General features: G+C 43.9%; 1 protein-coding gene across 1 annotated transcript; it reads left to right on the plus strand.

The window, feature by feature from the left end:
* The first annotated feature begins 343 nt into the window (after positions 1-343).
* On the plus strand, positions 344-16,059 carry LOC138665436 (oocyte zinc finger protein XlCOF8.4-like). The gene is made up of 7 exons (XM_069752917.1): positions 344-433; positions 1,499-1,602; positions 3,300-3,479; positions 13,484-13,559; positions 13,669-13,766; positions 13,849-13,954; positions 15,026-16,059. The coding sequence occupies exons 2-7, from the start codon at positions 1,525-1,527 to the stop codon at positions 15,811-15,813; spliced, it is 1,326 nt and encodes a 441-aa protein (XP_069609018.1). The 5' UTR covers positions 344-433; positions 1,499-1,524; the 3' UTR covers positions 15,814-16,059.
* Positions 16,060-18,097: the final 2,038 nt, after the last annotated feature.

Here is an 18,097-nt window from a genome sequence, read left to right on the forward strand (position 1 = left end):
AAACTAAGCAGTGCCCCAAAGTATATTTAGCAGCCAAGAAATGAGAAAGGACTGTGATACGATGTTCCCTGTGCCTATGAGCACAGGACCCTCGGTGCAGACTGCAGCCGGTTCTGTAGAGAGCAGCTGCTGGAATCTCCTCACTGTCTACAATGGAGTTGCTGTATGGCGCTCACATGTAGCGCCACGCACTCACTGGCATGTAGCGCTACTCAGGACTAGTCTCCACACATGCGCACTGCAACTTCCTGGTGTGGTTAAGCGCTGCCCACACAGCGGGAGGTGCCGCCTCTTCTGGTGACGTCATCGCGCATAGGAGCAGCTGCCTTCTGGACACGCCCTCCGCCCCGCCCCTGTACCGGAGTGATAGAGCCCAGATACCTGGCACCAGGTCGCCCACCTGTAGTGGCAGCTTTGGGGGTCTCATTGCTCGGTATGTATGCTAGCTTTGTCTGACTGGCTGCTCGTATGTGTATGTGGAATAGAACCCTTCTAGCAGAGTGACATGGGCTGCCGAGTAATGGGGGCTGGCCACCCACCACCAATTGGCACCCCTTGCCACCTGCTGTGATGCAGGCTACTGTGCTACCAAATTATCTTCAAGAGTCGTGGAGAATGCAGACCATGTTGGTGTTATATATAAATACATATGTACTTTTTATTGGCTTGACTAGCTTTGATTCTTTTTTAAATGTTTTTTTTTATGTTGTCTTAGGTTTTAAAGGGACACTGTCACCTGAATTTGGAGGGAACAATCTTCAGCCATGGAGGCGGGGTTTTTGGGTGTTTGATTCATCCTTTCCTTACCCGCTGGCTGCATGCTGGCTGCAATATTGGATTGAAGTTCATTCTCTGTCCTCCATATTACACGCCTGCGCTGTGCAAGATTGCCTTGTGCAGGCGTGTACTATGGAGGACAGAGAATGAACTTCAATCCAATATTGCAGCCAGCATGCAGCCAGCGGGTAAGGAAAGGGTGAATCAAAAACCCCGCCTCCATGGCTGAAGATTGTTCCCTCCAAATTCAGGTGACAGTGTCCCTTTAAAGCACTACTCAAGAGGTCCCTGACCGTACTAATATACTCAGCAGCCACTGTCTTCAGCGCCGCTCCGGTCCCGAAACTTGTGATCGCAGCTCCTGACTGACCGGAAGCCAGAGGTAACGGTCACAAGCTCTCGGTGTACGTCTGTGAGACCCTCGTTCTGGCTCCATAGACTTACATTAAGTTGTCACCTCTGGTCTGCCAGGCAAACGCTGGAGCGATCCGGTGGGTCACAACACCAGAGCAGAGGTGATAAAAAGGGAAGATGGTGGCTGGTAAGTATGCCACTAAGGGCAGCGAATTTATATGGGTAGCACCTCTCCAGCGCTGCAATAAAGAAAAAGGTGGAGAGGTGCTTTACTATTCCTTCTATTTGCCGTCATTATGTCCTTTCATGTTTCCAGATGCCACCTTATTGATAGAAGTCTGATACAATTTCTTCTACTCGTGCACAGTCGCTACCTCTGATGTTCCAGGGACAATGGACATAAATAATGACAAGATTGCTGGGAGAATATTAAATCTAACCCTTGAGGTCATCTATCTTCTGACTGGCGAGGTGAGGCATTTTGCCATGAATAAAGGCATACACATTACATAGCTGTCAGCAGAATGATGCTTCAGACAATCAGCCTACAGCCATCTTTGCCATCTCTCCCATACATGGAGACGCGATTGGTTGAGCACCTCTGTATTTTCTAGGAATAAGTGTCTGATTGACGTGACGGACAGCATCTTATCTAAATTAGATCAAAGCGATTCACAGTCCAAAATTGGATGCATTCAATGATGGGGACTGAGGTGAGGAACTCAGTAATAAGATGGGGAGACATCCAGAGAGGCAATGGATTCAGTGATAAGATGGGGACACGTCAAGAGAGGCGAGGGATTCAGTGATAAAATGGGGACACGTCAAGGGATTCCATGATAAAATGGGGACACATCAAGAGAGGTCAGGGGCAGCACGGTGGCTCAGTGGTTAGCACTGCAGCCTTGCAGCGCTGGAGTCCTGGGTTCAAATTCCACCAAGGACAACATCTGCAAGGAGTTTGTATGTTTGTGATGGGGACACATTTCCAGAGGTGAGAGATTCAACGATAAGCTGGGGACACATCAAGAGAGTTGAGGGATTCGATGATAAGATGGAGACATTCCCAGAGAGGTGAGAGATTCAACGATAAGATGGGGACACATCAAGAGAGTTGAGGGATTTGATGATAAGATGGGGACATTTCCAGAGAGGTGAGAGATTCAACGATAAGATGGGGACACATCAAGAGAGTTGAGGGATTTCATGATAAAATGGGGACATTTCCAGAGAGGTGAGAGATTCATCGATAAGATGGTAACACATGAAGAGAGTTGAGGGATTCAATGATAAGTTGGAGATTTTTCCAGAGAGTTGAGGGATTTAACAATAAGATGGGGGGACATTTCCAGAGAGTTGAGGGATTCAACGATAAGATGGGGACACATCAAGAGAGGCGAGGGATTCAATGATAAGATGGAGACATTTGCAGAGAGGTGAGAGATTCAGTGATAAGATGGGGACACATCAAGAGAGTTGAGGGATTCAATGATAAGATGGGGACATTTCCAGAACGTTGAGGGATTCAATGATAAGGCTAGGTTCACATTGCATTAAAGCAACCCGTTCAACACATGCGTTAACCGGGCTGCGTTAACGTAAGTGCTGAAATTCGATCGCGCTAGCGCAGATAGAGCATCTGCTAGCTCTATCTGCGCTAGCGGTGACGGAAACGCTGCAGCCCGCGTCCGAGGGTCCGTCACTCCATGATGGCACATAGCTAGCGCACGTCCATTGTGGGCATGCGCTAGCGATGCGCCCGAAATAGGGCTTAATGGCAGCGTTAACTGACTGCGTTACACCGCGTTATGCCGTGGTGTAACGCAGTCCGTCTAACGGACTGGGGAAACGTAATATGAACCCAGACTAAGATGGGGACACGTTGAGAGAGGCAAAAGATTTAATGATGAGATGGGAACATGTCCAGAGAGGTGAGGGATTAAGTGATAAGATGGGGACACAACCAGAGAGACCAGGGAATCAGCGATGAGTAAAATTGAGCCATGGTCAGTAAGGTCAGGGATTGAGGATGACATTAAATGTTTTTGTATTAGTAAAACATGAATAGGCTTTATATCAATAAAACAACTGGAAGATAAGGTTGTGTTGCACAGCTTGATGTAAGATTTGACCCCACAATAATGTTTTATTGTGTATTTATCATTTAGGGTTATATTTTTACAAAGAAGACATTTGAGGAACCTGAGATATCTGGCAATAGCTCAGGAAGATGGAGCAGGACACAAAATTACATTGCAGTGTCTCCTCATGTGATGACTCAGGAGAACGATAATGAGCAAAAGATTTTACAACTCACCAACAAGATTGTGCATCTCCTAACTGGAGAGGTGAGCATGGCTGGGAGATTATTCTGTTACAAGGAAGACATGTGAATGCTGCCTCAACACAGTTTCTAGCACCGGAAAGGGTATTGGAGGAGAATGAGGGGCACGGAATGGTGTCAGTGGCATGACTAGAGGGCTGGCATCCCTTTCAACAGTATCTATGTCCCCGGAACTGGGTACAGTTGAAAGCTGCCCTGACACTTACTCATGTAAGCCTGTTTGAAGATTGTCAGGCAAAAAACAGAGGATGCAGGCGTTATAGCACTGGCTGCGGTCTACAGGCAGAAGCTAGTTGTCACCTTCATGACCAGGCCAACTTTTACAATTCAGACCAGTGACCTTTTATGTGGTAATAACTCTGGAACACTTCAACATAGCCCACTGATTCTTAGGGCTCTTTTCCATTTGCGAGAAACACGTCCGTGTCTTGCATGTGAAAACCAAGCTCTGGCGCCGGCACTTGGGAGCAGAGTGTGCAGCTCCATGTATTGCTATGCGGCCGCACGCTCCGCTCCCAAGTGCCAGCGCCAGAGCTTGGTTTTCACATGCGAGACACGGATGTGTTTCTTGCAAATGGAAAAGAGCCCTTAGACTGTTTGCTCATGACATATTGTACTTCATGATAGTGGTAACATTTGTTCAATATGACTTGCCTCTACTTGTGAAAATTTGGTGAAAATGTTAAAAATGTTTGGAATTTTCAAACATTTTCATTCTTATGCCCTTAAACCAGAGGGTTATATCACACAAAATAATTAATAAATAACATTTGCCACATGTCTACTTTACATCTGCATCATTTTTAAACATATAATTATATATATATATTTTTTAACTAGAAGTATTAAGTGTTAATAATTAAAAAAAAACGTTGTGGGGTCCCCCAATTTTTGACAACCAGCCTTGCTAAAGCTCACAGCTGGGGGCTGGTATTCTCAGTTGATAAGGGGCCATGGATATTGCCCCCCCCAGCCTAAGAACAGCAGCCCACAGCTGCCCAGAAAAGGCACATCTATTAGATGCACCTTTTCTGGTGCTTTACACGGCTCTTCTCACTTGCCCTGTAGTGGTGGCAAGTGGAGTTAATATTTGTGGGGTTCATGTCACCTATGTAATGTCAGGTGACACCAAGCCCACGGCTTAGTAATGGAGAGGTGTCTATAAGACACCTATCTATTACTAATCCTATAGTTATATGTTAAATACAGAGACAGACAGAATAAAATCCTTTATTTGAAAAAATGACAGACTCCTTTATTATTCTAAATTAAACCATACTTACTGCAACACCTAATTCCCCCAAGCCCTCGATCTCCTGTAATAAAAATAAAATAAAAAAACAATATACCATACCTGTTGGTCGTTGTGTCTCACGCTGTAATCCATGTCTGGGGGCTAAATAGTTTTTCAACCTGGACGGTGCCAAGATGCGACCATCCCCTCTGAAAACCACTGGTGAATGAGATGCTGAGAGCGCATCTTGGCACCGTCCGTTGCTTGTTGATGGTTATAGGAAGCGATTGATTGCAGTTATTTATTCCTAAAGGGGTGTGCATTCAAATATTAAGTTGAGGGTGTCAACAATTTTTTGTCCAGTGCATTTTGGGGGTTTTGTGTGAAATTACAGTTAGGTCCATATATATATATTTGGACAGAGACAACATTTTTCTAATTTTGGTTATAGACATTACCACAATGAATTTTAAAGAAAACAATTCAGATGCAGTTGAAGTTCAGACTTTCAGCTTTCATTTGAGGGTATCCACATTAAAATTGGATGAAGGGTTTAGGAGTTTCAGCTCCTTAACATGTGCCACCCTGTTTTTAAAGGGACCAAAAGTAATTGGACAATTGACTCCAAGGCTATTTCATGGACAGGTGTGAGCAATTCCTTCGTTATGTCATTCTCAATTAAGAAGATAAAAGGCCTGGAGTTGATTTGAGGTGTGGTGCTTGCATTTGGAAGGTTTTGCTGTGAAGTAAACATGCGGTCAAAGGAGCTCTCCATGCAGGTGAAACAAGCCATCCTTAAGCTGCAAAAACAGAAAAAACCCATCCGAGAAATTGCTACAATTGTTATGAACTGGTGATTCAGAACCACAATGGACCTAGTAGTTAAGAGCACACAAAGTGACCTGATAGTTACTATTAACATAGGACGAGATCTGAGACGTGGGAACTCTGCTGACCGCAATCCCTAATCCTATCATACCACACTAGAGGTAGCCGTGGAGCGCTCCTGACCAGACCTAGGCGCCTCGGGCACAGCCTGAGAAACTAGCTAGCCCTGAAGATAGAAAAATAAACCTACCTTGCCTCAGAGAAATTCCCCAAAGGAAAAGGCAGCCCCCCACATACAATGACTGTGAGTAAAGATGAAAATACACAGAGATGAAATAGATTTTAGCAAAGTGAGGCCCGACTTACTGAATAGACCGAGGATAGGAAAGATAGCTTTGCGGTCAGCACAAAAACCTACAAACAACCACGCAGAGGGTGCAAAAAGACCCTCCACACCGACTAACGGTACGGAGGTGCTCCCTCTGCGTCTCAGAGCTTCCAGCAAGCAAGAAAAACCAATATAGCAAGCTGGACAGGAAAAATAGCAAACAAAAGTAACACCAGCAAAACTTAGCTTATGCAGGGCAGACAGACCACAAGAACGATCCAGAGAGAGCAAGACCAATACTGGAACATTGACTCGAGGCCTGGAACAAAGAACAAGGTGGAGTTAAATAGAGCAGCACCTAACGACTTAACCTCATCACCTGAGGAAGGAAACTCAGAAGCCGCAGCCCCACTCACATCCACCAAAGGAAGCTCAAGGACAGAACCAGCCGAAGTACCACTCATGACCACAGGAGGGAGCTTGACCACAGAATTCACAACAGTAACCCCCCCTTGAGGAGGGGTCACCGAACCCTCACCAGAGCCCCCAGGCCGACCAGGATGAGCCAAATGAAAGGCACGAACCAGATCGGCAGCATGAACATCAGAGGCAAAGACCCAGGAATTATCTTCCTGACCATAACCCTTCCACTTAACCAGGTACTGGAGTTTCCGTCTCGAAATACGAGAATCCAAAATCTTCTCCACTATATACTCCAACTCCCCCTCAACCAAAACCGGGGCAGGAGGATCAACGGATGGAACCACAGGTGCCACGTATCTCCGCAACAATGACCTATGGAATACATTATGGATGGAAAAAGAAGCGGGAAGGGTCAAACGAAAAGACACAGGATTAAGAACCTCAGAAATCCTATACGGACCAATGAAACGAGGCTTAAACTTAGGAGAGGAAACTTTCATAGGAATATAACGAGACGACAACCAAACCAAATCCCCAACACGAAGTCGGGGACCCACACAGCGCCTGCGGTTAGCGAAACGTTGAGCCTTCTCCTGGGACAATGTCAAATTGTCCACTACATGAGTCAAAATCTGCTGCAACCTATCCACCACAGTATCCACACCAGGACAGTCCGAAGACTCAACCTGCCCTGAAGAGAAACGAGGATGGAAACCAGAATTGCAGAAAAACGGCGAAACCAAAGTAGCCGAGCTGGCCCGATTATTAAGGGCAAACTCAGCCAAAGGCAAAAAGGACACCCAATCATCCTGATCAGCAGAAACAAAACATCTCAGATATGTTTCCAAGGTCTGATTGGTTTGTTCAGTTTGGCCATTTGTCTGAGGATGGAAAGCCGAGGAAAAAGACAAATCAATGCCCATCCTAGCACAAAAGGCTCGCCAAAACCTCGAAACAAACTGGGAACCTCTGTCAGAAACGATGTTCTCCGGAATGCCATGTAAACGAACCACATGCTGGAAAAACAATGGCACCAAATCAGAGGAGGAGGGCAATTTAGACAAGGGTACCAAATGGACCATCTTAGAGAAGTGATCACAAACCACCCAAATGACCGACATCTTTTGAGAGATGGGGAGATCCAAAATAAAATCCATAGAGATATGTGTCCAGGGCCTCTTCGGGACCGGCAAGGGTAAAAGCAACCCACTGGCACGAGAACAGCAGGGCTTAGCCCGAGCACAAATCCCACAGGACTGCACAAACGAACGCACATCCCGCGACAGAGACGGCCACCAAAAGGATCTAGCCACCAAATCTCTGGTACCAAAGATTCCAGGATGACCAGCCAACACCGAACAATGAACCTCAGAGATAACTCTACTCGTCCATTTATCAGGGACAAACAGTTTCTCCGTTGGGCAACGGTCAGGTCTATTAGCCTGAAATTTTTGCAGCACCCGCCGCAAATCACGGGAGATGGCAGACAAAATCACCCCCTCCTTGAGAATACCCGCCGGCTCAGGCAAACCCGGAGAGTCGGGCACAAAACTCCTAGACAGGGCATCCGCCTTCACATTTTTAGAGCCCGGAAGGTACGAAACCACAAAGTCAAAACGAGAGAAAAACAGCGACCAACGAGCCTGTCTAGGATTCAACCGTTTGGCAGACTCGAGATAAGCCAAGTTCTTGTGATCAGTCAAGACCACCACGCGATGCTTAGCTCCTTCAAGTCAATGACGGCACTCCTCGAATGCCCACTTCATGGCCAGCAACTCTCGATTGCCAACATCATAATTACGCTCAGCAGGCGAAAACTTCCTGGAAAAGAAGGCGCATGGTTTCATCACCGAGCCATCAGAACTTCTTTGCGACAAAACAGCCCCTGCTCCAATCTCAGAAGCATCAACCTCGACCTGGAACGGGAGCGAAACATCTGGCTGGCACAACACAGGGGCAGAAGAAAAACGACGCTTCAACTCCTGAAAAGCTTCCACAGCAGCAGAAGACCAATTGACCACATCAGCACCCTTCTTGGTTAACTCAGTCAACGGTTTAGCAATACTAGAAAAATTATTGATGAAGCGACGATAAAAATTAGCAAAGCCCAGGAACTTTTGCAGACTCTTCAGAGATGTCGGCTGAGTCCAATCATAAATGGCCCGAACTTTAACAGGGTCCATCTCGATAGTAGAAGGGGAAAAAATGAAACCCAAAAATGAAACCTTCTGAACACCAAAGAGACACTTTGACCCCTTCACAAACAAAGAATTCGCACGCAGGACCTGGAACACCCTTCTAACCTGCTTCACGTGAGACTCCCAATCATCCGAGAAGACCAAAATATCATCCAAGTATACAATCAGGAATTTATCCAGGTACTCTCGGAAGATGTCATGCATAAAGGACTGAAATACTGATGGAGCATTAGAAAGACCGAATGGCATAACCAGGTACTCAAAATGGCCCTCGGGCGTATTAAATGCTGTTTTCCATTCATCGCCCTTTTTAATACGCACAAGATTATACGCACCACGAAGATCTATCTTGGTGAACCAACTAGCCCCCTTAATCCGAGCAAACAAATCAGACAGCAGCGGCAAGGGGTATTGAAATTTGACTGTGATTTTATTTAGAAGGCGGTAATCAATACAAGGTCTCAGCGAACCATCCTTCTTGGCCACAAAAAAGAACCCTGCTCCCAATGGCGACGACGACGGGCGAATATGACCCTTCTCCAAGGATTCCTTTACGTAACTCCGCATAGCGGCGTGCTCAGGTACAGACAAATTAAACAGTCGACCTTTAGGAAACTTACTACCAGGAATCAAATCGATAGCACAATCGCAATCCCTATGCGGAGGTAGGGCACTGGACTTGGGCTCATCAAATACATCCTGGTAATCTGACAAGAACTCTGGGACCTCAGAAGGGGTGGATGATGAAATAGACAGAAATGGAACATCACCATGTACCCCCTGACAACCCCAGCTGGACACAGACATAGATTTCCAATTCAATACTGGGTTATGGACTTGTAGCCATGGCAACCCCAACACGACCACATCATGCAGATTCTGCAACACCAAAAAGCGAATATCCTCCTGATGCGCAGGAGCCATGCACATGGTCAGTTGGGTCCAATACTGAGGCTTATTCTTGGCCAAAGGCGTAGCATCAATTCCTCTCAATGGAATAGGATGCTGCAAGGGCTCCAAGAAAAACCCACAGCGCCTAGCAAACTCCAAGTCCATCAAATTCAGGGCAGCGCCTGAATCCACAAATGCCATGACAGAATAGGATGACAACGAGCAGATCAAAGTAACGGGCAAAAGAAATTTCGAATGTACCGTACCAATGGTGGCAGACCTAGCGAAACGCTTAGTGCGCTTAGGACAATCGGAGATAGCATGAGTGGAATCACCACAGTAAAAACACAGCCCATTCCGACGTCTGTGTTCTTGCCGTTCAGCTCTGGTCAAAGTCCTATCACATTGCATAGGCTCAGGTTTATGCTCAGATAATACCGCCAAATGGTGGACAGTTTTACGCTCACGTAAGCGTCGATCGATCTGAATGGCCAAAGACATAGACTCATTCAGACCAGCAGGCATAGGAAATCCCACCATGACATCCTTAAGGGCTTCAGAGAGACCCTTTCTGAAAATTGCTGGCAGAGCACATTCATTCCACTGAGTGAGCACAGACCACTTCCTAAACCTCTGACAATATATCTCTACCTCATCCTGACCCTGACACAGAGCCAGCAAGATTTTCTCTGCCTGATCCACTGAATTAGGTTCATCATAAAGCAACCCGAGCGCCAGAAAAAACGCATCAATATCACATAATGCAGGATCTCCTGGCGCAAGGGAAAATGCCCAGTCTTGAGGGTCGCCACGTAATAAAGAAATAATGATCTTTACTTGTTGAACTAGGTCACCAGAGGAGCGGGGTTTCAAAGCCAGAAATAGTTTACAATTATTTTTAAAATTCAGAAACTTAGCTCTATCTCCAGAAAATAACTCAGGAATAGGAATTTTAGGTTCTAACATAGGATTCTGAACCATTAAATCTTGAATGTTCTGTACACTTATAGCAAGATTATCCATCAAAGAGGACAGACCTTGAATGTCCATGTCTACACCTGTGTTCTGAACCACCCTGATGTAAAGGGGAAAAGAAAGACAAAACACAGTGCAAAGAAAAAAAAATGGTCTCAGAACTTCTCTTTTCCCTCTATTGAGAAGCATTAGTACTTTGGGCCTCCAGTACTGTTATGAACTGGTGATTCAGAACCACAATGGACCTAGTGGTTAAGAGCACACAAAGTGACCTGATAGTTACTATTAACATAGGACGAGCTCTGAGACGTGGGAACTCTGCTGACCGCAATCCCTAATCCTATCATACCACACTAGAGGTAGCCGTGGAGCGCTCCTGACCAGACCTAGGCGCCTCGGGCACAGCCTGAGAAACTAGCTAGCCCTGAAGATAGAAAAATAAACCTACCTTGCCTCAGAGAAATTTCCCAAAGGAAAAGGCAGCCCCCCACATATAATGACTGTGAGTAAAGATGAAAATACAAACACAGAGATGAAATAGATTTTAGCAAAGTGAGGCCCGACTTACTGAATAGACCGAGGATAGGAAAGATAGCTTTGCGGTCAGTACAAAAACCTACAAACAACCACGCAGAGGGCGCAAAAAGACCCTCCGCACCGACTAACGGTACGGAGGTGCTCCCTCTGCGTCTCAGAGCTTCCAGCAAGCAAGAAAAACCAATACAGCAAGCTGGACAGGAAAAATAGCAAACAAAAGTAACACCAGCAAAACTTAGCTTATGCAGGGCAGACAGGCCACAAGAACGATCCAGGAGAGAGCAAGACCAATACTGGAACATTGACTGGAGGCCAGGAACAAAGAACTAGGTGGAGTTAAATAGAGCAGCACCTAACGACTTAACCTCATCACCTGAGGAAGGAAACTCAGAAGCCGCAGCCCCACTCACATCCACCAAAGGAAGCTCAAGGACAGAACCAGCCGAAGTACCACTCATGACCACAGGAGGGAGCTTGACCACAGAATTCACAACATACAATATTACGAGTGGCAAAATCTACAGTTTGGTACATCCTGAGAAAGAAAGAAAGCAATGGTGAACTCATCAATGCAAAAAGACATGGGCACCCACGGAAGACAACAGTGGTGGATGATCGCAAAATAATCTCCATGGTGAAGAGAAACCCCTTCACAACAGCCAACCAAGTGACCAACACTCTCCAGGAGGTAGGCGTATCAATATCCAAATCTACCATAAAGAGAAGACTGCATGAAAGTACATACAGAGGGTTCACTGCACGGTGCAAGCCACTCATAAGCATCAAGAATAAAAAGGCTAGACTGGACTTTGCTAAAAAACATCTAAAAAAGCCAGCAGAGTTCTGGAAGAACATTCTTTGGACAGATGATACCAAGATCAACCTCTACCAGAATAATAATAACAATAATTTTTATTTATATAGCGCCAACATATTCCGCAGCACTTTACAAATTATAGAGGGGACTTGTACAGACAATAGACATTACAGCATAACAGAAATACAGTTCAAAACAGATACCAGTAGGAATGAGGGCCCTGCTCGCAAGCTTACAAACTATGAGGAAAAGGGGAGATACGAGAGGTGGATGATAACAATTGCTTTAGTTACCATACCAGAATGATGGAAAGAGAAAAGTATGGCGAAGGCGTGGTACAGCTCATGATCCAAAGCATACCACATCATCTGTAAAACACGGCGGAGGCAGTGTGATGGCTTGGGCATGAATGGCTGCCAGTGGCACTGGGTCACTAGTGTTTATTGATGATGTGACACAGGACAGAAGCAGCCGAATGAATTCTGAGGTATTCAGAGACATACTGTGTGCTCAGATCCAGCCAAATGCAGCCAAACTGATTGGTCGTCGTTTCATACTCGGATGGACAATGACCCAAAACATAAAGCCAAAGCAACCCAGGAGTTTATTAAAGCAAAGAAGTGGAATATTCTTGAATGGCCAAGTCAGTCACCTGATCTCAACCCATTTGAGCATGCATTTCACTTGTTAAAGACTAAACTTCAGACAGAAAGGCCCACAAACAAAGAGCAACTGAAAACCACTGTAGTGAAGGCCTGGCAGAGCATCAAAAAGGAGGAAACCCAGCATCTGGTGATTGCCTGAAGTCTTGAACTCATGGACGTCATTGCCAACAAAGGGTTTTCAACCATGTACTAAATATGAACATTTTATTTAAAATTATTGAATCTGTTCAATTACTTTTGGTCCCTTTTAAAAACAGGGTGGCACATGTTAAGGAGCTGAAACTCCTAAACCCTTCATCCAATTTTAATGTGGATACCCTCAAATGAAAGCTGAAAGTCTGAACTTCAACTGCATCTGAATTGTTTTCTTTAAAATTCATTGTGGTAATGTCTATAACCAAAATTAGAAAAACGTTGTCTCTGTCCAAATATATATATCGACCTAACTGTATGTCCAGTATGCCTCTTTTTTTCTCTGATTTTTTTTTTTGTGTGTTTTTTTTTTCCAATACACGCAAATTAAATAAACGTGTAGTATAAAAAAGTATGTGTAATTGCAATAATTTTCTATGAGAAATACTTAATTTCTAGAACAATTTCAAGGGTACCGACACTTTCAGCCATGACTGCTATTGACCTGAAATTCTCACCAGATGTTGGTAGCAACCCATCCAATCCACACCGGCAAAGAGATCAAACCATAGATGTCATCAATTAAGAGAGATATTGTTGATATTTTTTTTGAGTTGGAATATATATCTATGTAGAGCTTACCAAAGCCAATTGAACCCACTCATCTTTGCAGCATGCTGCAAAAATTGCCCTTGGTATTCTCTCTTTAGTTGCAATGCTTCTGAACTCATCCACGGTATGCAGCTGCAAATGCCACAATGGAGGGGTAAGTCCCCCCTCTGCAGCAGTCGCGCTTGAGCACCCATAGCTGTCTTACAAGGTGCTGCATCAGAGGGACACTTTCTCTTTTCACATGGGGATGGGTGGGGGAGTACACTTTTTTTATGTACATACTTTTTATCAGATTACTTATAGACTGCCCTGTGATGACTCTTGTCTGTGTCAGATTCCTAAATAAATGATAATATTCTCTCACCTAGGTCTGGGAGTATTTAGAAGGACACAGAAATCTGTACATGGACATCATAGTAAATGACCCATCCCTCACATCACAGGGTAAGAGGAGACATTCACTGCCTGTTACAATAGGTAGCTTAATCATGTGCCTAACGCATAAAGCATTTACCGTATATTAAACCACTGTTTGTTTGTTTGTTTTCTACAGATGGTCCTAATAGGAGATATACACCTGAAAAATGTCCCATTCCTCTTTACTCCAAGGACCTTCCAAAGGAAGATCAAGAGACCTCACAAGACTCTCAGGTAGAATGGAATGGAATTGGAGCAAGTAAAATCCTCTCTTTATATCCATACGAGTCCATCGTGTTGTTTGTGAATTACGTAGGGTGAAGATTTGATTGATATTAAAGTTGAAGTACTAGAAGATGAAGAAGATGCATTTGAGAAGAATGAGGAGCAATGCAAGGAGGAGTCACCTACTACCACACCATGTGAGTAATAATTACAAAACCCATAAGGTTGTCCCATGTTTGTAGCCTTTTTGTCCCTAGTCATTAAGTTTCATTCAGATGTCTCTTTTTCTTGTATGTGTTCTATCTGTGTTGTTCATGGCTAGAACACAAACTCATAGTCTAGGAGGCTCTTCAAATCTTCATGTGTTTTTGCAAAAGATAACCTAGACATGTCCATTTTTGTACCAAGTCCTGGATCTAATTTCCCAATGAAAGACTGTTGTCTCGATTCGTTGTACACGCTACTCTTAATGAAGGAATATTTTGGAGTAGAATGGGCCAAATTCAATGAGGTGCATGCCACTTAAAGGGCCACTGTCACCCCCTCCAGCCGTTATAAACTAAAAGAGCCACCTTGTGCAGCAGTAATGCTGCATTCTAACAAGGTGGCTCTTTTAGTTTTTGGTGCAGTTATTGCCAAAATAAAGCGTTTTATAATTTCGCCAAAATGCCTTTGTTTAGACAGGAAGGCAGGTCTTAACCCCCCTGCTGGAAATGCCACACTGCCGTCACTCAAAGCTTCTGGGGCGCCGGCCGCCGCCCCCTCCGCGCTGTTTTCCCATGAAATCCGGCGCCTGCGCTGTTTAATACTGGCTAGTGCAGGCGCAGTGAGCTCTGGCCGTCTGACCTCACATGCAGTCTTGCAGACTGCGCCTCTGTGGCCAGTACCAAACAGCACAGAAATGTGTAAAAAAAAAATAAAAATGTTGATGAATTTGATGGGCAGGCATTGCCGCAGACTTGCCCAATTTGACAAAGCTGCTATCAAAGTTGTGCAAGAGTGGAAAGTCCCAATATTTTTGCAGAACTACACATTGCTCGAAAAATTTTCTGGTGCAAACACTTTGAAGAATCATGGTCTATGGGTCTGTGGAAAACTTAGCACATGAATGCCATACTAGTTGCATCCTAGTGCTATGCATTTTTTCACTGAGTGTTTACGAGAAAAACTGATAAAACTCTGATGGTAGAAAAGAACAAATTGACCAAACACTTTTTTTATAGTATAAATTTATGTACCACAATGAAAAATTGTATTATATTTTGTAGGTGATGGAAAGAATAGGAAGATTGTTGCTGGGGAAGATCCAATTTTATCTATTTGTGATATGAAAGAAAAAGACATTGCAGTGGTTAAGGAAAATCAGGCTCTGGGTGGACCAGATGTAGTATGTGATGGTTCTGCCCTCAAGAGAAGTGATCCCGATGCAACAAATATTGATGTGCATTGCACATCCCATACATGTAATGACTTGTTCCCATGTTTTCATTGTTTTACAAAAAATTCAGGTCTGATTCCAGAAGAGACAATTGATGTATGTAAAACCCCATTTTCATGCTCTGCCTGTGGAAAATGTTTTACCAAGAAATCAAATTTGGTCCGCCATCAGATTATTCATACAGGTGAAAAGCCTTTCCCTTGCCCCGAGTGTGGAAAGCGCTTCAAAACGAAAAGTGATCTGGTGAAGCATGAGAAAACACACACTGGAGAGAGACCTTTTTCATGCATTGAATGTGGCAAACGTTTTTCAGGTAAATCTAACCTTTTTTATCATCAGCTAATCCACACAGGAGAGAAGCCATTTCCATGCTCTGAGTGCGGCAAATGCTTTACACGTAAACAGCAGCTTCTTGTTCACCAGAGGACACACACAGGGGAGAAACCATTCCCATGTTTGGAATGTGGGAGATGTTTCAGTAATAAGTGTGATCTAGTTTTCCATGAGAAGACTCACACTGGAGAGAGACCGTTTTCATGTTCGAAATGTGGTAAAAGTTTCATTCGGAAGTTTCGGCTCATTCATCACCAGAAAACTTGTAGACATCAAGAGACTTAACCATGCAACTGGGGAGCACAACGCAATAAAAATCACAGTGATCCCTCAATTTGAATCCATTCCCAGTTTTTTCTGTAATGGATCATTTGCCAAGGAGCTTTGAAGATTAAAGTACCGCATGAGAATCAAGGAAGCAGTGAGAAGTGTATATGGTTTGACATTATTAGAATGTCTCACTATGCACACAGAGTTGGTTTTAGGAAGTCTTGTCATCTTGAGATAAATACATCAGCTTGTTGTTACATATACTACTATGGTTGATAGTCATTGTACTCTCATTTTTTTAATTTTTACAGTTAGTCATTAGAAAAGAAAGGTAAAATATTTCCTATAGTGCGTATTAATTAAATTGTCCCAATATATATTGTCTTTCCACTCGAGGTCAAGCTTCAAAGGGTTGTCTCAGGAGACATTATATAAATTATGTAAATAATTTCCCCCCAGTGACTAAAATGATTGTAACTAAGGAAGTTACCAGAAAAGTATCTCCTTAAAAGGGTTGTCCGATCTTCTGATGAAAGTCTGTAGTCTTTCTGTGACTGCAGAGTTCTGAATCCTTGCTTGCCCACTGCATGTGTCAGGAGTCTCCAGTGTTACCAGTGAGAATTTGCGGTCATGTGACCACAGGTATTCGATTTGCATGCATGTGGTCACACGTTGACTATCCAAACAGGAAGAAAATAGCAGCACCACACAAGTCTTCCAGTAAAAAAAAATCTTTGTCCTTTATTTTAACAACGTGCTGTGGACATGGTTACAGAGGGCAGGATAATTGCAAGACGAACTGGTTAGGTTAATGGACTATGGCCGTTTTGCGTGGTATACGCTTCAATGGGTCCAGAATCTGTTTCTGGACCCGTTGAAGCGTATACCACGCGAAACGGCCGTAGTCCATTAACCTAACCAGTTCATCTTGCAATTATCCTGCTCTCTGTAACCATGTCCACAGCACGTTGTTAAAATAAAGGACAAAGGTTTTTTACTGGAAGACTTGTGTGGTGCTGCTATTTTCTTCCTGTTTGGATTTCCACTCATGTTTTTTCAAGCAAGCACGCCTTATTCCAGTGGATTACCGTTTGGTGGGGTTGTCGACTCAGCTCATCCTACTGGATTCTGCTAAGACTGCTCAAACAGTGAGTACTCACCTGTTTCTTAGTGCCATTCAGCTTTTTTCTTGTTTTTTATGGATCACACATTGACTAGTTGTGCTCAACCCCACTAAATAGAAAGGAATTGAGTGAGGCCATGCACATCTACTCTTAATTTTGCCGGAATTATGCAAACTGCATACTTGCGGTCACATGACTGTCTGCTCTCACCGGTAATACTGGAGGATCCTGACAGCGAGTGTTGCTCACAATGTAAGGATGAAGAAATCTGTATAAAGTGACTGCAGACTTTCATCAGAAGATCGGGCAACTCCTTTCAAGAAGACCTGAGTATCTCCTCCAATTGGTGCTGCTCCACTGATTCTGGAAATGTTTTTATTTTCCTTTTGTTCCCTTCCCTTCCAAAGTTATGCTCCTGGCTAATGAAGGGGATGTTAAAACATAACTTTTATTAAAAAAACAGGATTAAATAAGCTGTATATCATACAGCATGGTGCACACATGTATTTCAATTCATAGCGACATCGAAGACTGTGAGCCCTCGTGGGCAGGGTCCTCTCTCCTCCTGTACCAGTCGTGACTTGTATTGTTTAAGATTATTGTACTTGTTTTTATTATGTATACCCCTCCTCACATGTAAAGCGCCATGGAATAAATGGCGCTATAATAATAATAATATACAATCGAGTAGATAAAAAGCACAAACTAGTGGATTCTACGCTCTATGTGTCTATAACACCAATATACCAGACACACACAATTCCGCTCTAGACGGGGGAGGAGTACACGGTCTGTTTTGAATAGACCTCAAAGATGTATCTCAGTCTCATTCAGAGAGATAATGGTATTACCTTTAGCAGCAGATTCCTGGAGTTTATATCAGATATTCGCTCTGAGTGAGCACGAACAGCAAACTTATAAAGTGTATGTAATGTAATTCATATCAACTAAATCTGTGCTTGTCACTCTACAGCAAAGGTCAATAAATAGCTCAGACACCCAGCAGTCTAAACTCGACATCAATGCTCTTTTGTCTCCTTTTATAAAGTTCACAGTACTTTTTTCCTTTACGGGCAGCTCACCTTAGCTTCCAAATTCAGAGATTAATATTTCTCTGTTCACAGATATCTATATTGCACTATTCCCCTTGCTGCCTGATATCCAATTCTTATCTC

Source organism: Ranitomeya imitator, chromosome 2 (genome assembly GCF_032444005.1).
Source record: "Ranitomeya imitator isolate aRanImi1 chromosome 2, aRanImi1.pri, whole genome shotgun sequence".
Lineage (NCBI taxonomy): Eukaryota > Metazoa > Chordata > Amphibia > Anura > Dendrobatidae > Ranitomeya > Ranitomeya imitator.

Bases quoted from the DNA above. Each gene is read 5' to 3' on its own strand.
- LOC138665436 (XM_069752917.1), top strand. From the start codon at position 1,525: ATGGACATAAATAATGACAAGATTGCTGGGAGAATATTAAATCTAACC. The intron at 13,560-13,668 runs GTAAGAGGAGAC...TGTTTTCTACAG, and splicing joins CCCATCCCTCACATCACAGG to ATGGTCCTAATAGGAGATAT. The intron at 13,767-13,848 runs GTAGAATGGAAT...TGAATTACGTAG, and splicing joins AGACCTCACAAGACTCTCAG to GGTGAAGATTTGATTGATAT.